Source organism: Littorina saxatilis, linkage group LG16 (genome assembly GCF_037325665.1).
Source record: "Littorina saxatilis isolate snail1 linkage group LG16, US_GU_Lsax_2.0, whole genome shotgun sequence".
In the NCBI taxonomy this organism is placed as follows: Eukaryota; Metazoa; Mollusca; class Gastropoda; order Littorinimorpha; family Littorinidae; genus Littorina; species Littorina saxatilis.
In genome coordinates, this window is record NC_090260.1 from 25,535,058 (window position 1) to 25,547,557 (window position 12,500).

The following is a 12,500-nucleotide window of genomic DNA, read 5'->3' on the forward strand; positions in this document are numbered from 1 at the left end:
CTTGCATCTCTGTACATGTCTCCGTCTGTCCGTCTGTCTGTCTGTCTGTCTGTCTGTTTGTCTGTCTGTCTTTTTGTCTGTCTGTCTGTCTGTCTGTCGATCTCTCTCTCTCTCTGTCTCTGTCGGCCTGCATGTTTGTCCGTATGTCTGTCTGTCTCTGTCTCTCTCCCTGTCTCTGTCTCTGTCTCTCTGTCCCTCTCTCTCTCTCTCTCTCTCGCTCTCTCGCTCTCTCGCTCTCTCTATCACTCTCTCGCTCTCTCTCTCTCTCGCTCTCTCTCTCTCTCTCCCTCTCTCTCTCTCCCTCTCTCTCTCTCTCTCTCTCTCTCTCTCTCTCTCTCTCTCTCTCTCTCTCTCTCTCTCTCTCTCTCTCTCTCTCTCTCTCTCTCTCTCTCTCTCTCTCTCTCTCTCTCTCTCTCTCTCTCTCTCTCTCTATCTCTCTCTCTTTCTCTCTCTCTACAGACAGACACTATACTAACCCCCTTAGCCCCATTGGCGTCGTGCTGGTGGTACCAGGCGGGGTAGACGCCCTGGGTGAAGTAGTCAGGGGGGAAGCAGTGGAACCGACTGCGGCCAAGGGCGTCTGTGGAGTTGGACACTCGGACCCCCAGACTGGACATGCACTGACCAAAGCCGATGTCCTCCGCCACGATGTACTGGCCGCACTGCTTCGAGCCCTTGCCTGTGATTGGAAAACCAACACCGCGACATCTTAAGTGCTGTTGGCATTCAATCAATCAATCAATGAGTCTTATATCGCGCATATTCCGTGGGTACCGTTCTAGGCGCCCTGCAGTGATGCCATGTGAGATGAAATTTTATACGGCCAGTAGATTGCAGCCATTTCGGCGCATATTTACCTTTCACGGCCTATTATTCCAAGTCACACGGGTATAGGTAGACAATTATTAACTGTGCCTAAGCAATTTTGCCAGGAAAGACCCTTTTGTCAATCGTGGGATCTTTAACGTGCACACCCAATGTGGTGTACACGGGGGGAGGTTCGGACACCGAAGAGAGTCTGCACACAAAGTTGACTCTGTGAAATAAATTTCCGCCGAACCTGGGATCGAACTCACGCTGACAGCGGCCAACTGAATACAAATCCAGCGCGCTACCGACTGAGCTACATCCCCGCCCCGACATGTCTGACTTGCAACCAACTTTCTCCCAACTAGCCGTTTGAAGATCCAGCGATTTAGGTACGATTTAGGCCAGATTCAGCTGCGACTCCAACACTCAGTTAGGCACTGCTCGACTCGGTCGTGACTTGTCAAAGATTTTGCGCAGACTGTTCTTATCGCGCTTACTGATTGGTTAGCTCTAGTCAACCCACGCTAATGCACTAAATTGCCTTCTCCGAAAAACAACGAAGACGACCGGACAATCCCGAATGGTGCAGTCTGGCGAGACTCGCCGCTTAAAACTAGTTTGCGTGTTTGTGCTGTTCACACGGGCAGCGATTTCGATTTGACTTGCCATCGACTAAAATCGCTTGAGAGTCGGGGGAAAGTTGGTTGCGAGCCTGCCATGTAAACAGCACTTTATAAACAGCGTGTGATGTGGAATTAAAAAGCATTCATTAACAGGTATCGTGTTTTCAGCGTGGCGATAGGGTCTGATATTTTGACGAGAACAAGTACAAAGTACAATACGCCATTTCGATAGCGGTTACATTGCTTTACTGACTAAGAAATGGGGTTATTAACGTGCAAAATATGCAAGTTTGTGATTTGTAGCTGTCTGTTTCACTGCATATCCAACCTTTCTCTCCAAATCTCTTCAGAGCTTCCTTGCTGATGACATAGCCGGCGCCCCCGCTGTGGTAGTGAAGCTGGAACTTCTCCCGTGTCCACGTTTGGAAGGGCATGTGGAAGTGATGGCCGAAGTACACAGGCTCCGAGCTGTTCTCCCCGGACAGGAAGTAGCGTAAGTTCTCCACGATGACGTAGGTGTCGTCATCAACCTGAGATATAAGACATAAGATAATACATAAGATAAGACATAACATTGTATCACAACCACGTGCAGTACACAGGAATGCTGCTTGGCTTGAGTACATTCAATACATCATACATTCCAGGGGCGGATCACATCATTTTTAAGAGGGGGGGGGGGGGGGTTCAAATTTATTTGTAGGACAATTCGATGACGCAAAGCGTTTAGTTGAGGGCGCGAAGCGTTCGAACCTCCTAGGGGGGGTCCGGAGGCATGCCCCCCCCCCGGAAAATGTTGATAAAAAAAGGAAAATGGAGCCATCTGAGCCAAGAAACTTCCCCTTTGATCAAGGATAAATGACCGATTTGATGCAACCTGAGCCAACAAATTGCCCAACTTCTTTCCGAAACTATCACTTAGAAGACAAAGGCCAACTCAACCCACACAGGTAGAGCCCCTCCCCCCCACATCATTTTTAAGGGGGGGGGGGGGGTTCAAAATGTATTTTTGGGATAATTCGACGACGCGAAGCGTTTAGTTGAGGGCGCGAAGCGTTCGAACCTCCAAGGGGGGTCCGGGGGCGTGCCCCCCCCCCTCCCCGATTTATTTTGAGAATAAGTGTCCGAAGTTGTGTTTTACGTGAAATATCATAAGCACACATGAAAGATAACAGCCTGTGTATATGCAATGGTAGTTATCTTAAAACTCTATCAAGATATCATTCTATCTTAAGGCAAGGAATTTGTTAAAACCAAAATGGGACAAACCTTCATGAACCAATCAGCGTCGTCGATGTAGTTTTCATAGATGTAACGAAAGGCGCGGTTGGTCTTTTCCATCAGGTGTTGCCTCCCTTCGCCCACGTCCAAGCCAATGGTGGGTAAATCCGGGTCACCCTTAGAGCTGAAGAATAGAATCTTATTGGCCCGCCGTCCCCACGTGTCACGAACTACTTTCGCCCTCGACTGAACAGTCTTTGGTGACGTCATGACCCAGATAAGTACGCGCACTTCTTTGGCCAATCGTTGTGCTTCTGTGTCGTCATCTGCAAACCGGATATTCTTTTTTGTTATCAGACCCTCTGTCCGAATGAGAGGGAGAGAGAGAACGAAGAAAGGAAACGGTGTCCACTTCAAACATGCGTACATTCCAACTGCCAAAGTAGGGAGACAGCAAACTGGGGGGGGGGGGGGGGGGGTGAAATGGAATACTGATAACGTGCGTTTACTAATATCGTTTGCAAATGTAATTACGACTAAGCGTACCATGGCACATATTTGTTCTCGTCTGAGACTACACTTGTTTGACCTTTTCAAGTTAATGCAAAAAACAAAGACAACAACTTTGAATGAAACTACATTACAGAAAGGCCGCAGTAGGAGTCTAATATGTCACAAAAATGAATATTAACATATGAGCCGGCGTCTGTCTTGATCAAGAAGTTAGAGAGAGAGAGAGAGAGAGAGAGAGAGAGAGAGAGAGAGAGAGAGAGAGAGAGAGAGAGAGAGAGAGAGAGAGAGAAAGGGAGATAGAACGAGAAAGAGAGAGAGAGAGAGAGAGAGAGAGAGAGAAAGAGATAGAGAGAAAGAGAGAGTGAGAGTGAGAGAGAGATAGAGCGTGAGAGAGAGAGATAGAGCGAGCGAGCGAAATACAGAGCGAGAGATATGGAGAAAGAAAGAGAGAGATAGAGAGAGAGATAGAGAGAGAGAAAGAGAAAGAGAAAGAAAGAGAGAGAGAGAGAGAGAGAGAGAGAGAAAGAGAGAGAGAGAGTGAGAGAGAGACAGAGCGTGAGAGAGAGATAGAGCGAGAGAGATAGAGCGAGCGAGCGAGAGACAGAGCGAGAGAGAGAGAGAGAGAGACAGACAGACAGACAGACAGACAGACAGACAGACAGAGAGAGGGACAGAGAGAAAGAGAGAAAGAGAGAAAGAGAGCGAACGAGAGAGAGATTTGCTTGGTATTGTTTTTGTCTAAATTCAGTACTGACCACGGTGAGTGTGACGATCAGCGGTGTCGAGGTCGGTGGCAGGATCCCTGATGTCCTGTGGTTCTCTGTCCCACACTGACCGCTCGGACCACTCCTCGGATGTTAGGTACTTGTCATCTGTTCACAGAAACATACATACTGACCGACAGTAAAAACACAATCTACATACAGGTACTCATAGACACAGACACACACAAACACACATACACCCAAACACACACACACACACACACACACACACACACACACACACAGACACGCAGACACACACATACAGCCACAGACACACACACACACACACACACACACACACACACACACACACACACACACACACACACACACACACGCATACGAATAGAAAAAAAAACCCAGCTTTATAGCTTAGATGGCAGCTTATATAGAGCACAAACCACAAGGATCTGTGATCATAGTGCTTTACATACTACTATGAATAAAAGACACTCTTTGAACATCAAAACCATATACAGTATATCTTCTATTAAATAAAGAATTCTTTTATCTTTTTGTCGACTACATTAGATCCGTCTGTCGGGGTTTTGACAGGCAGTGTGAGCCATTGACCATGACGTCATCCTTACCCTGTCCCATGGTCGTTATATTGACCGAGTGTCGCAGTGAGGAGCCATGTGACCAAGTGACCATGATGACGTCATCCTTACCCTAATTGTCCCACGGTCATTCTGTTTACCGAATGTCGCAGCGAGAAGTCATGTGACCCGTGAGAGAGGCTAGGCCCATACCTGACCATAACAGTAACCCGTACCGCATGTCCTAACCTTGCTCTATGCTATGACTGCACTCACCTGGTCCAATGACCATCCTGTTGATCTCCCTGTTGACCAAGTAGCGGTGTGACCCACTGACCATGATGACGGCCGCCAGGACAGAGACCAGGGCCAGACCTAACCATTATTGTACCCTGTACCGACTGCACTCACCTTGTTCGATGACCATCCTGTTGACCAGGTAGCGGCGTGACCCACTGACCATGATGATGGCCGCCAGGAGAGAATCGAGACCCAGACCTGATCACAACTGTAACCCGCACCGCATGTCCTAACCTTGCTCTATGTTATGACTGCACTCACCTGGTTCAATGACCATCCTGTTGACCTCCCTGTTGACCAGGTAGCGGCGTGACCCACTGACCATGATGACGGCCGCCAGGAGAGAGGCCAGGGCCAGACCCAACACGAAGCCCAGACTGAACCTGACAGAGGTTCGATCACACCTCATCAAGGCTGTGATGATTCTGCTCATGGGGTGGTCTTATTTCTTTCCTGAGTGTGGGACACGTTAAATTGATTAGTTAGTTCGTCAAAAAGTTAGTTATTTAGTTAGTTAGTTAGTTAGTTTGTTTGTTAGTTAGGTAGTTGATTGGTTGGTTGGTTGTTGGTTGGTTGGTTGGTTGTTTGATTGGTTTATTGGTTGGTTGGTTTGCTGGTTGGTTAGTAAGTTAGTTAGTTAGCTAGTTAGTTAGCTAGTTAGTTAGTCAGTTAGTTAGAACACAGTGATCCACATGACGAGGAAGTCGTCCGTCTCTATTGGCAATTCGTCAGTCGATTGAAATGGTTTGAAGTTCGACAGTGAGTGGATTCAAAGCGACACACCTGTCAGTAAATTCAAAGACGGCATAACAGTACACGATGCAGAATAAGCAGAATGCTGCATGTCCTTATTGTTGCGTGATACCCGGTTTACCTTCGGTATTGTGTTGTTGTTTTAACTTCAAATGTCCACATATTCAAAAGCTCGTTTTCGCTCGCAATTCAAAACTGTAAGTACAAAATAAATGATGAAATGTGATTTTTGTTCTTTAATGTTGTGACAGGGGAGGCTACCGCTCCTTTCACAGCAGACTCTGCACCCGAGTTGTTGGCCTTTAAAAGTCAACACCGGTGTATTGTGGAATTCTGTTTGTGATAGGGTCTGGTGGTTTCCGATTGTCTGTATGTTCATGGAAACCTTCGGGTTTGCATAACAGTTTTTATAGGGCTAAGAAATTAGCCCTAACATTTTCAATCCTGTTTGATTGCACTTCGCTTCCCGAGGTGATCGTAGTGTTTCGGCACTCGGTTACAATGTAATGCTTGTTATTCTCTCAGGTGCCAAGAGATGGGTTCCGTATAACTCTCGCTTACTCTATTGTCATTGTCATTGTCATTGCACGTGCCGTATGCATATAGAACGCTTACTTCCCTTTGGTTGTTTGAATATTATAAGTACAGCAACAACGAGTGAAAACCTGGTATCAAACAGCAAACCATGTGGTATTTATTTATTTATTTATTTATTAAGGAGATTTCTATAGCGCATAACTAAAATCACTATGCGCTTTACAATATCACTAGGTGTAAGCACACGCAAACATACTCTGATTAAATAGAACTTAGCCTGACAAGACAATACTAAGAACACTAAACATTTGAGTTCATACAAAAATAGAGAATTAAATTAAATACTGGACAAACGATTAAAAAAAAGCTTAAGGCCTACACCGACTACAGTGGACTATTTCAAATACAAAAATTTAGTTAACTATAAAAGGCAGTGCATAAAACTCCATAATCCTAAAAAGGTCGATCAAATAAAAAACATAAAAGACTATTTAACTATCATTACTTCGTAAAAGATAATAAACATGGTATACAAAGCTGTAATTTTTAACAACAAATCTAAAAAGATTTTCATGCCATATTGCACAACACGTCTCCAAACAAGTGCTTCTTGGTCAGTATCCTGATGGGATTTTTGAACTTAAATATTGTCATACGTTGCCATACATGAGTAACATGTTGGGCATTTGTTCGTCTACACATAACTCGCCCGGTTCGTTTGCAGTGTGAGTGACATCTGTCCATAATCTGATTCGACATTCTGCGTTGCTTTTTATGTTGTAATTTTAATCTATAGCTTGTCACCTTACGCTGTAGAGTCAAATAAATAAAAGGTCGCAGTCATTTCTGTATTGATTATGATTATGATTGTGTGTGTGTGTGTGTGTGTGTGTGTGTGTGTGTGTGTGTGTTCGTGTGTGTGTGTGTGTGTGTGTGTGTGTGTATGTGTGTAGTGTGTGTGTGTGTGTGTGTGTGTGTGTGTGTGTGTGTGTGTGTGTGTGTGTGTGAGTGTGTGTTTGTGTGTGTGTGTGTGTGTTTTGTGTGTCTCACTGTCTGGGCTGTGTCGTGTGCCGTTGACAAAAAGTACAGATCTATTCAGCCAAGCTGAGAATAAACTGCAACACTAAAACGAAAATTGTGTTGAATGAATATCCTTTACGTACAATAATATTTGTTTGCTGCTTATCACGAGAAAAATCACATTAACCAACAACCAAACGGCTAATCAAACAGCGGTTAAAGACAAGGACGATAACCTAGGCTTACATACAAAGAAACAAACACATATACAAACAATCTCAAGCTAACAGCCAAGAAGCAAAAAAACCAAAACAAACAAGCATAGACAAACAAACAAAAAGTAAAAAATAAATACAACAAAGAAAGAAACAAACAAACAAATAAACAAACACACACACACACAAACAAACGAACATAAACACCAAACAACAAAACAAAAACCCACACATATATTGATATGAAATATAAATACACTTTTTTCACTCACAGAATGCTCGCCAAAGTAGATGTTAGATCTCCTACAGACAATAATTGAATAAAATAATTCAGCGCACAATGTCTCACCACCAATATTGTAAAACTTCACCTATACGAAACAAATGTTACACTGATCGAAATCCCAGCTCACATTTTGAAGTGCTAGCATCTGGTGTGTTTTGTTAAGTTTTTATTTTCGGATTATTTTCATTTTGTGTTCATGTCTGAATCAGGTGGGAGATACAGGCGCATGCAAACAGTAATTTTAACTTAGAAGAGACAGCCGTGCGTTGTATAGCTCTCATTTATTACCATTTCAGAGCACCATATATAGCTATTTGACCAATGAGGACTGATTCAAGGTAACCCGCTAAATGTTATAGCGGTCATATACTCTTGGTTTCAGTGAGTTAAACTTTCCTGCGTGACATTACATGCCCGTCACTAGCAAGGGATGTTTCTGACACACGAGGACAACGAACACGTGTAGAAAGCTTGTCTCACTTAAAGCAAAAGTAGTCACTCTTTCCCAACCTATAAAAACCCGACAAAGGTGTTTCAGGAATTCGTCTATTGTCAAGCACAATGTTGAAGTAGAGAACCCAGAAGCAGCTGCTGCAAGGGAAACAACTGTCCAAAACCAACTTTTTCGGCTGGTATGTTCATTACTTCCCTTGCTTTGTTATCCTCATCAGCCTGGGACTCCTTTTGCATTAAGTGGATCGTGACGAGGATGCTGGTGTGAGTGTGTGTGTGTGTGTATGTGTGTGTGTGTGTTTGTGTGTGTTTGTGTGTGTGCGTGCGTGTGTGTGTGTGTGTGTGTGTGTGTGTGCGTGTCTGTGTGTGCGCGTGTGTATGAGTGCGAGTGTGAGTGTGTGTGTATGTGTGTGTGTGCGTTTGGTGCGTGTGTGTTTGTGTGTGTGCGTTTGTGTGTGTATGAGTGTGTTGTGTGTGTGTGTGTGTGTTTGTGTGTGTTTGTGTGTGTGTGTGTGTGTTTGTGTGTGTGTATGTGTGTGTGTGTTTGTGTGTGTGTTTGTGTGTGTGTTTGTGTGTGTTTGTGGGTGTGTTTGTGTTTGTGTGTTCGTGTCTGTATGTTTGTGCGTGTGTGTGTTTGTGTGTGTGCGTGTGTGCGTGCGTGTGTGTGCTAATGAGTGTGCATCCTGTACATCAAAGCTTGATCGTCAGATATATATATTTGAATTCTACTATTTAAGTAAATAGAGGGAGAGAGAGAGAGAGTATGTGTGTGTGTGTTTGTGTGTGAGCGTGTCTATATGTGTGTGTGTGTGTGTGTGTGTGTGTGTGTATGTGTGTGTGTGTGTGTGTGTGTGTATGTGTATGTGTATGTGTGTGTGTGTGTGTGTGTGTGTGTGCGCGTGCGTGTGAATGCTGTACATCACAACATCGTCCAAAATATCTTTAAATGTTACTATTTTAGTAGAGAGAGAGTATGTGTGAGTGTGTGTGTGTGTGTGTATGTGTGTGTGTGTGTGAATGTGTGTGTGTGTGTGTGTGAATGTGTGTGTGTGAGTGTGTGAATGTGTGGGTGTGTGTGTGTGAATGTGTATGTGTGTGTGTGTGTGTGTAAGTGTGGAGTGTGAGTGTGCGTGTGAGTGTGAGTGTGTGTGTGTGTGTGTGTGTGTGTGTGTGTGTGTGTTTGTGTGTGTGTGTGAACGAGTGTGTATGCTGTGCATCAAAGCTTGATCGTCCAATCTTTTAAAAAAGAACTCGTATATATGCCATTCGACTTTACAAAACGATGATTGTGTACATGAACAGTCATACAGGCAGACACCAAGCTTGCTTACAACGTTGCTTTATTGATCAGTGGCAGAGGCACGCAGCATATGCAGCGTCTTCCCAAACTGGGGGGGAGGGGGGGGGTGGGTGTAGGACAGAATGACTACTCGACAGCGAGGCTATAAATCTCTCGTCCGAATCTCGCGGGTAATTATACAGCCGCCTTGCCTGAAGAAGGAATATTACTGGTTATTGGACCGAGACAATCATGACGTCATTTTTTTCGTTGGACACAGACTGTGTATAAGGTCCTGTTAGTTTATTTATTTATTTATTTACGAGGATTTATATCGCGCACGTATCTCACCACACAAGGCGACTCGAGGCGCATGTTACCTATTAATACCTAGTTGATGCAAGTTCGTCCCCAAGACAGCCACGCTAGGCGGCGGTGCAATCCGGGGTGTCCGCTGAGTTTTCTGGGTGACACCAGCACGTGCTCAAGACCTTGACCCCGTCGACAGAAGTCGTCCAACTGTCGCTCTGCTCAGACTCCACGAAGGGCTGCAGGGGGTACAGATCGAGCAGGGCTTCGATCTTGCCCACAATCTCTTGAACAATCTCGAGCTTCTTGGCTGCCAGGTCCTTCCGTTCCTCTGGATCCTGGGGCGAAAGACACAACGATTACACTGAATGCGGGTCATTTGGGTAATAAAGTAGACACAACGATTACACTGAATGTGGGTCATCTGGGTCATAACGGAGACACAACGACTACACTGAATGCAGGTCATATGAATCCCGAAGAGGCACACTGATTACACTGAATAGGGGACATCTGTGTCGTGAGGAGGAAGACACAACAATTACACTGAATGCGGTTTGTCTGGGTCATAACGGAGACACAACGGTTACACTGAATGCGGGTTATCTGGGTCATAACGGAGACACAACGGTTACACTGAATGCGGGTCATCTGGGTCATAAAGTAGACACAACGATTACACTGAATGTGGGTCATCTGGGTCATAACGGAGACACAACGATTACTCTGAATGCGGGTCGTCTGGGTCATAACGGAGACACAACGGTTACACTGAATGCGGGTCGTCTGGGTCATAAAGGAGACACAACGGTTACACTGAATGCGGGTCATCTGGGTCCTGATGAGAGAGACACAACGATTACTCTGAATACGAGTCGTCTGGGTCCTGGGGAGAGAGACACAACGATTACTCTGAATACGAGTCATCTGGGTCCTGGGGAGAGAGACACAACGATTACTCTGAATGTCGGTCATCTGGGTCCTGAGGAGACACAACGATTACTCTGAATACGAGTCATCTGGGTCCTGAGGAGACACAACGATTACACTGAATACGAGTCATCTGGGTCCTAAGGAGACACAACGATTACACTGAATACGAGTCATCTGGGTCCTGGGGAGACACAACGATTACACTGCATGCGTGTCATCTGGGTCCTGGGGAGACACAACGATTACACTGAATACGAGTCATCTGGGTCCTGAGGAGACACAACGATTACACTGAATACGAGTCATCTGGGTCCTGGGGAGACACAACGATTACACTGAATACGAGTCATCTGGGTCCTGAGAAGACACAACGATTACACTGAACTGAATACGAGTCATATGGGTCCTGAGAAGACACACCGATTACACTGAATACGAGTAATCTGGGTCCTGAGAAGACACAACGATTACACTGAATACGGGTCATCTGGGTCCTGAGGAGACACAACGATTACACGGAATACGAGTCATCTGGGTCCTGGGGAGACACAACGATTACACTGCATGCGTGTCATCTGGGTCCTGAGAAGACACACCGATTACACTGAATACGAGTAATCTGGGTCCTGAGAAGACACAACGATTACACTGAATACGAGTCATCTGGGTCCTGAGGAGACACAACGATTACACTGAATACGATTCATCTGTGTCCTGAGGAGACACAACGATTACACTGAATGCGGGTCATCTGGGTCCTGAGGAGACACAACGATTACACGGAATACGAGTCATTTGGGTCCTGAGAAGACACAACGATTACACTGAATACGAGTCATCTGGGTCCTGGGGAGACACAACGATTACACTGAATACGAGTCATCTGGGTCCTGGGGAGACACAACGATTACACTGAATACGAGTCATCTGGGTCCTGAGGAGACACAACGATTACACTGAATGCGTGTCCTCTCTGTCCTGTTATGTCAGAAGGAGTGTGCTGTTAAGCCGACACGGGACGTTTAGGTCTCACCTTATGGAGATTGTAGAGCTCGAAGTGAGTGAAGTCCTGGTTACCAGCAAGCGGCGTGTTCTCCGCCACGCCAGCATCGACAAGGTTCTGTGGCACGTACCACCCCTGGTGGAACCCGGGTCTGCCTCTGACACACACAACCACAGCAATATCACGATAAACAACCAACACTGAATCTACCAGGTCGTCCGGCACGTACCACCTCTGGTGGAACCCGGTGTCACGAACCGAAACCTCTGCTGAACAATCCTTCTCATTGCGGTCAATGCGCATGCGCTAATCTTGGACTTTAAAAATGCGACCCTTTGACCGAACGAACCATGGGTTAGGGTTAGGGTTAGGATCAGGGTTAGGATTAGGGTAAGGGTTAGGGTAAGGGTTGTTCACGACCTGATTAATCTCCTCATGTTAGCGCATGCGCATTGATCGCAATGAGAAGGATTGTTCAGGCAGAGTTTTCAGTTCGTGACACCGGGTCTGCCTCTGACACACACAACCACAGCAACATCACGATAAACAACCAACACTGAATCTACCAGGTCGTCCGGTACGTACCATCCCTGGTGGAACCCGGTGTGACACGAGAAAATTACTCCCACGAGATTGTTTACTCCGGAGTAAACATTTCGTACAAAAAAGTTACTCCCTTTACTAAAAAAGCACTCCCCCATTGTACGAGAAAATTACTCCCCAAGACAGGTGAGTTCCGAGTAAACATTTCGTACAAAAATGTTACTCCCCTGACGAATAAATAACGAATAAATTACTTCACCCCAACACGAGCAATTTAACTTCCCATGCCAGGTGTACGAAATTTGTACTCCCTTGTCCCCTGTTAGTCTTGGTGGTGGAAGGGGTGGAAGGAGGGTAGCGCGACATTCGTGTGCGCGAGATCACTTATTGGCATTA

At 45.6% G+C, this 12,500-nt stretch overlaps 2 protein-coding genes across 4 annotated transcripts in view; both read right to left on the reverse strand.

The window, feature by feature from the left end:
* The window catches only part of LOC138950655 (glycoprotein-N-acetylgalactosamine 3-beta-galactosyltransferase 1-like), a 9,141-nt gene extending 1,456 nt beyond the window's left edge, over positions 1–7,685 (reverse strand). Inside the window, exons 1-6 of the mRNA XM_070322366.1 lie at positions 7,571–7,685; positions 5,035–5,226; positions 3,923–4,039; positions 2,703–2,980; positions 1,762–1,963; positions 477–679 (exon numbers count right to left, since the gene is read on the reverse strand). Coding sequence (XP_070178467.1) covers positions 477–679; positions 1,762–1,963; positions 2,703–2,980; positions 3,923–4,039; positions 5,035–5,206 — 972 coding nt within the window. The 5' untranslated portion in view covers positions 5,207–5,226; positions 7,571–7,685. The remainder of the gene's footprint in view (positions 1–476; positions 680–1,761; positions 1,964–2,702; positions 2,981–3,922; positions 4,040–5,034; positions 5,227–7,570) is intronic.
* A 1,674-nt stretch (positions 7,686–9,359) lies between these two features.
* The window catches only part of LOC138950663 (arylsulfatase B-like), a 33,016-nt gene continuing 29,875 nt past the window's right edge, over positions 9,360–12,500 (reverse strand). For 2 of the 3 annotated variants that reach the window (XM_070322372.1, XM_070322371.1), the window contains exons 7-8: positions 11,592–11,718; positions 9,360–9,963 (exon numbers count right to left, since the gene is read on the reverse strand). In XM_070322372.1, the coding sequence (XP_070178473.1) occupies positions 9,742–9,963; positions 11,592–11,718 (349 nt within the window). In that variant the 3' untranslated portion in view covers positions 9,360–9,741. Of the gene's footprint in view, positions 9,964–11,591; positions 11,719–11,835; positions 12,075–12,500 lie in introns of those variants that run through there. The other variant, XM_070322373.1, reaches the window with a different exon arrangement.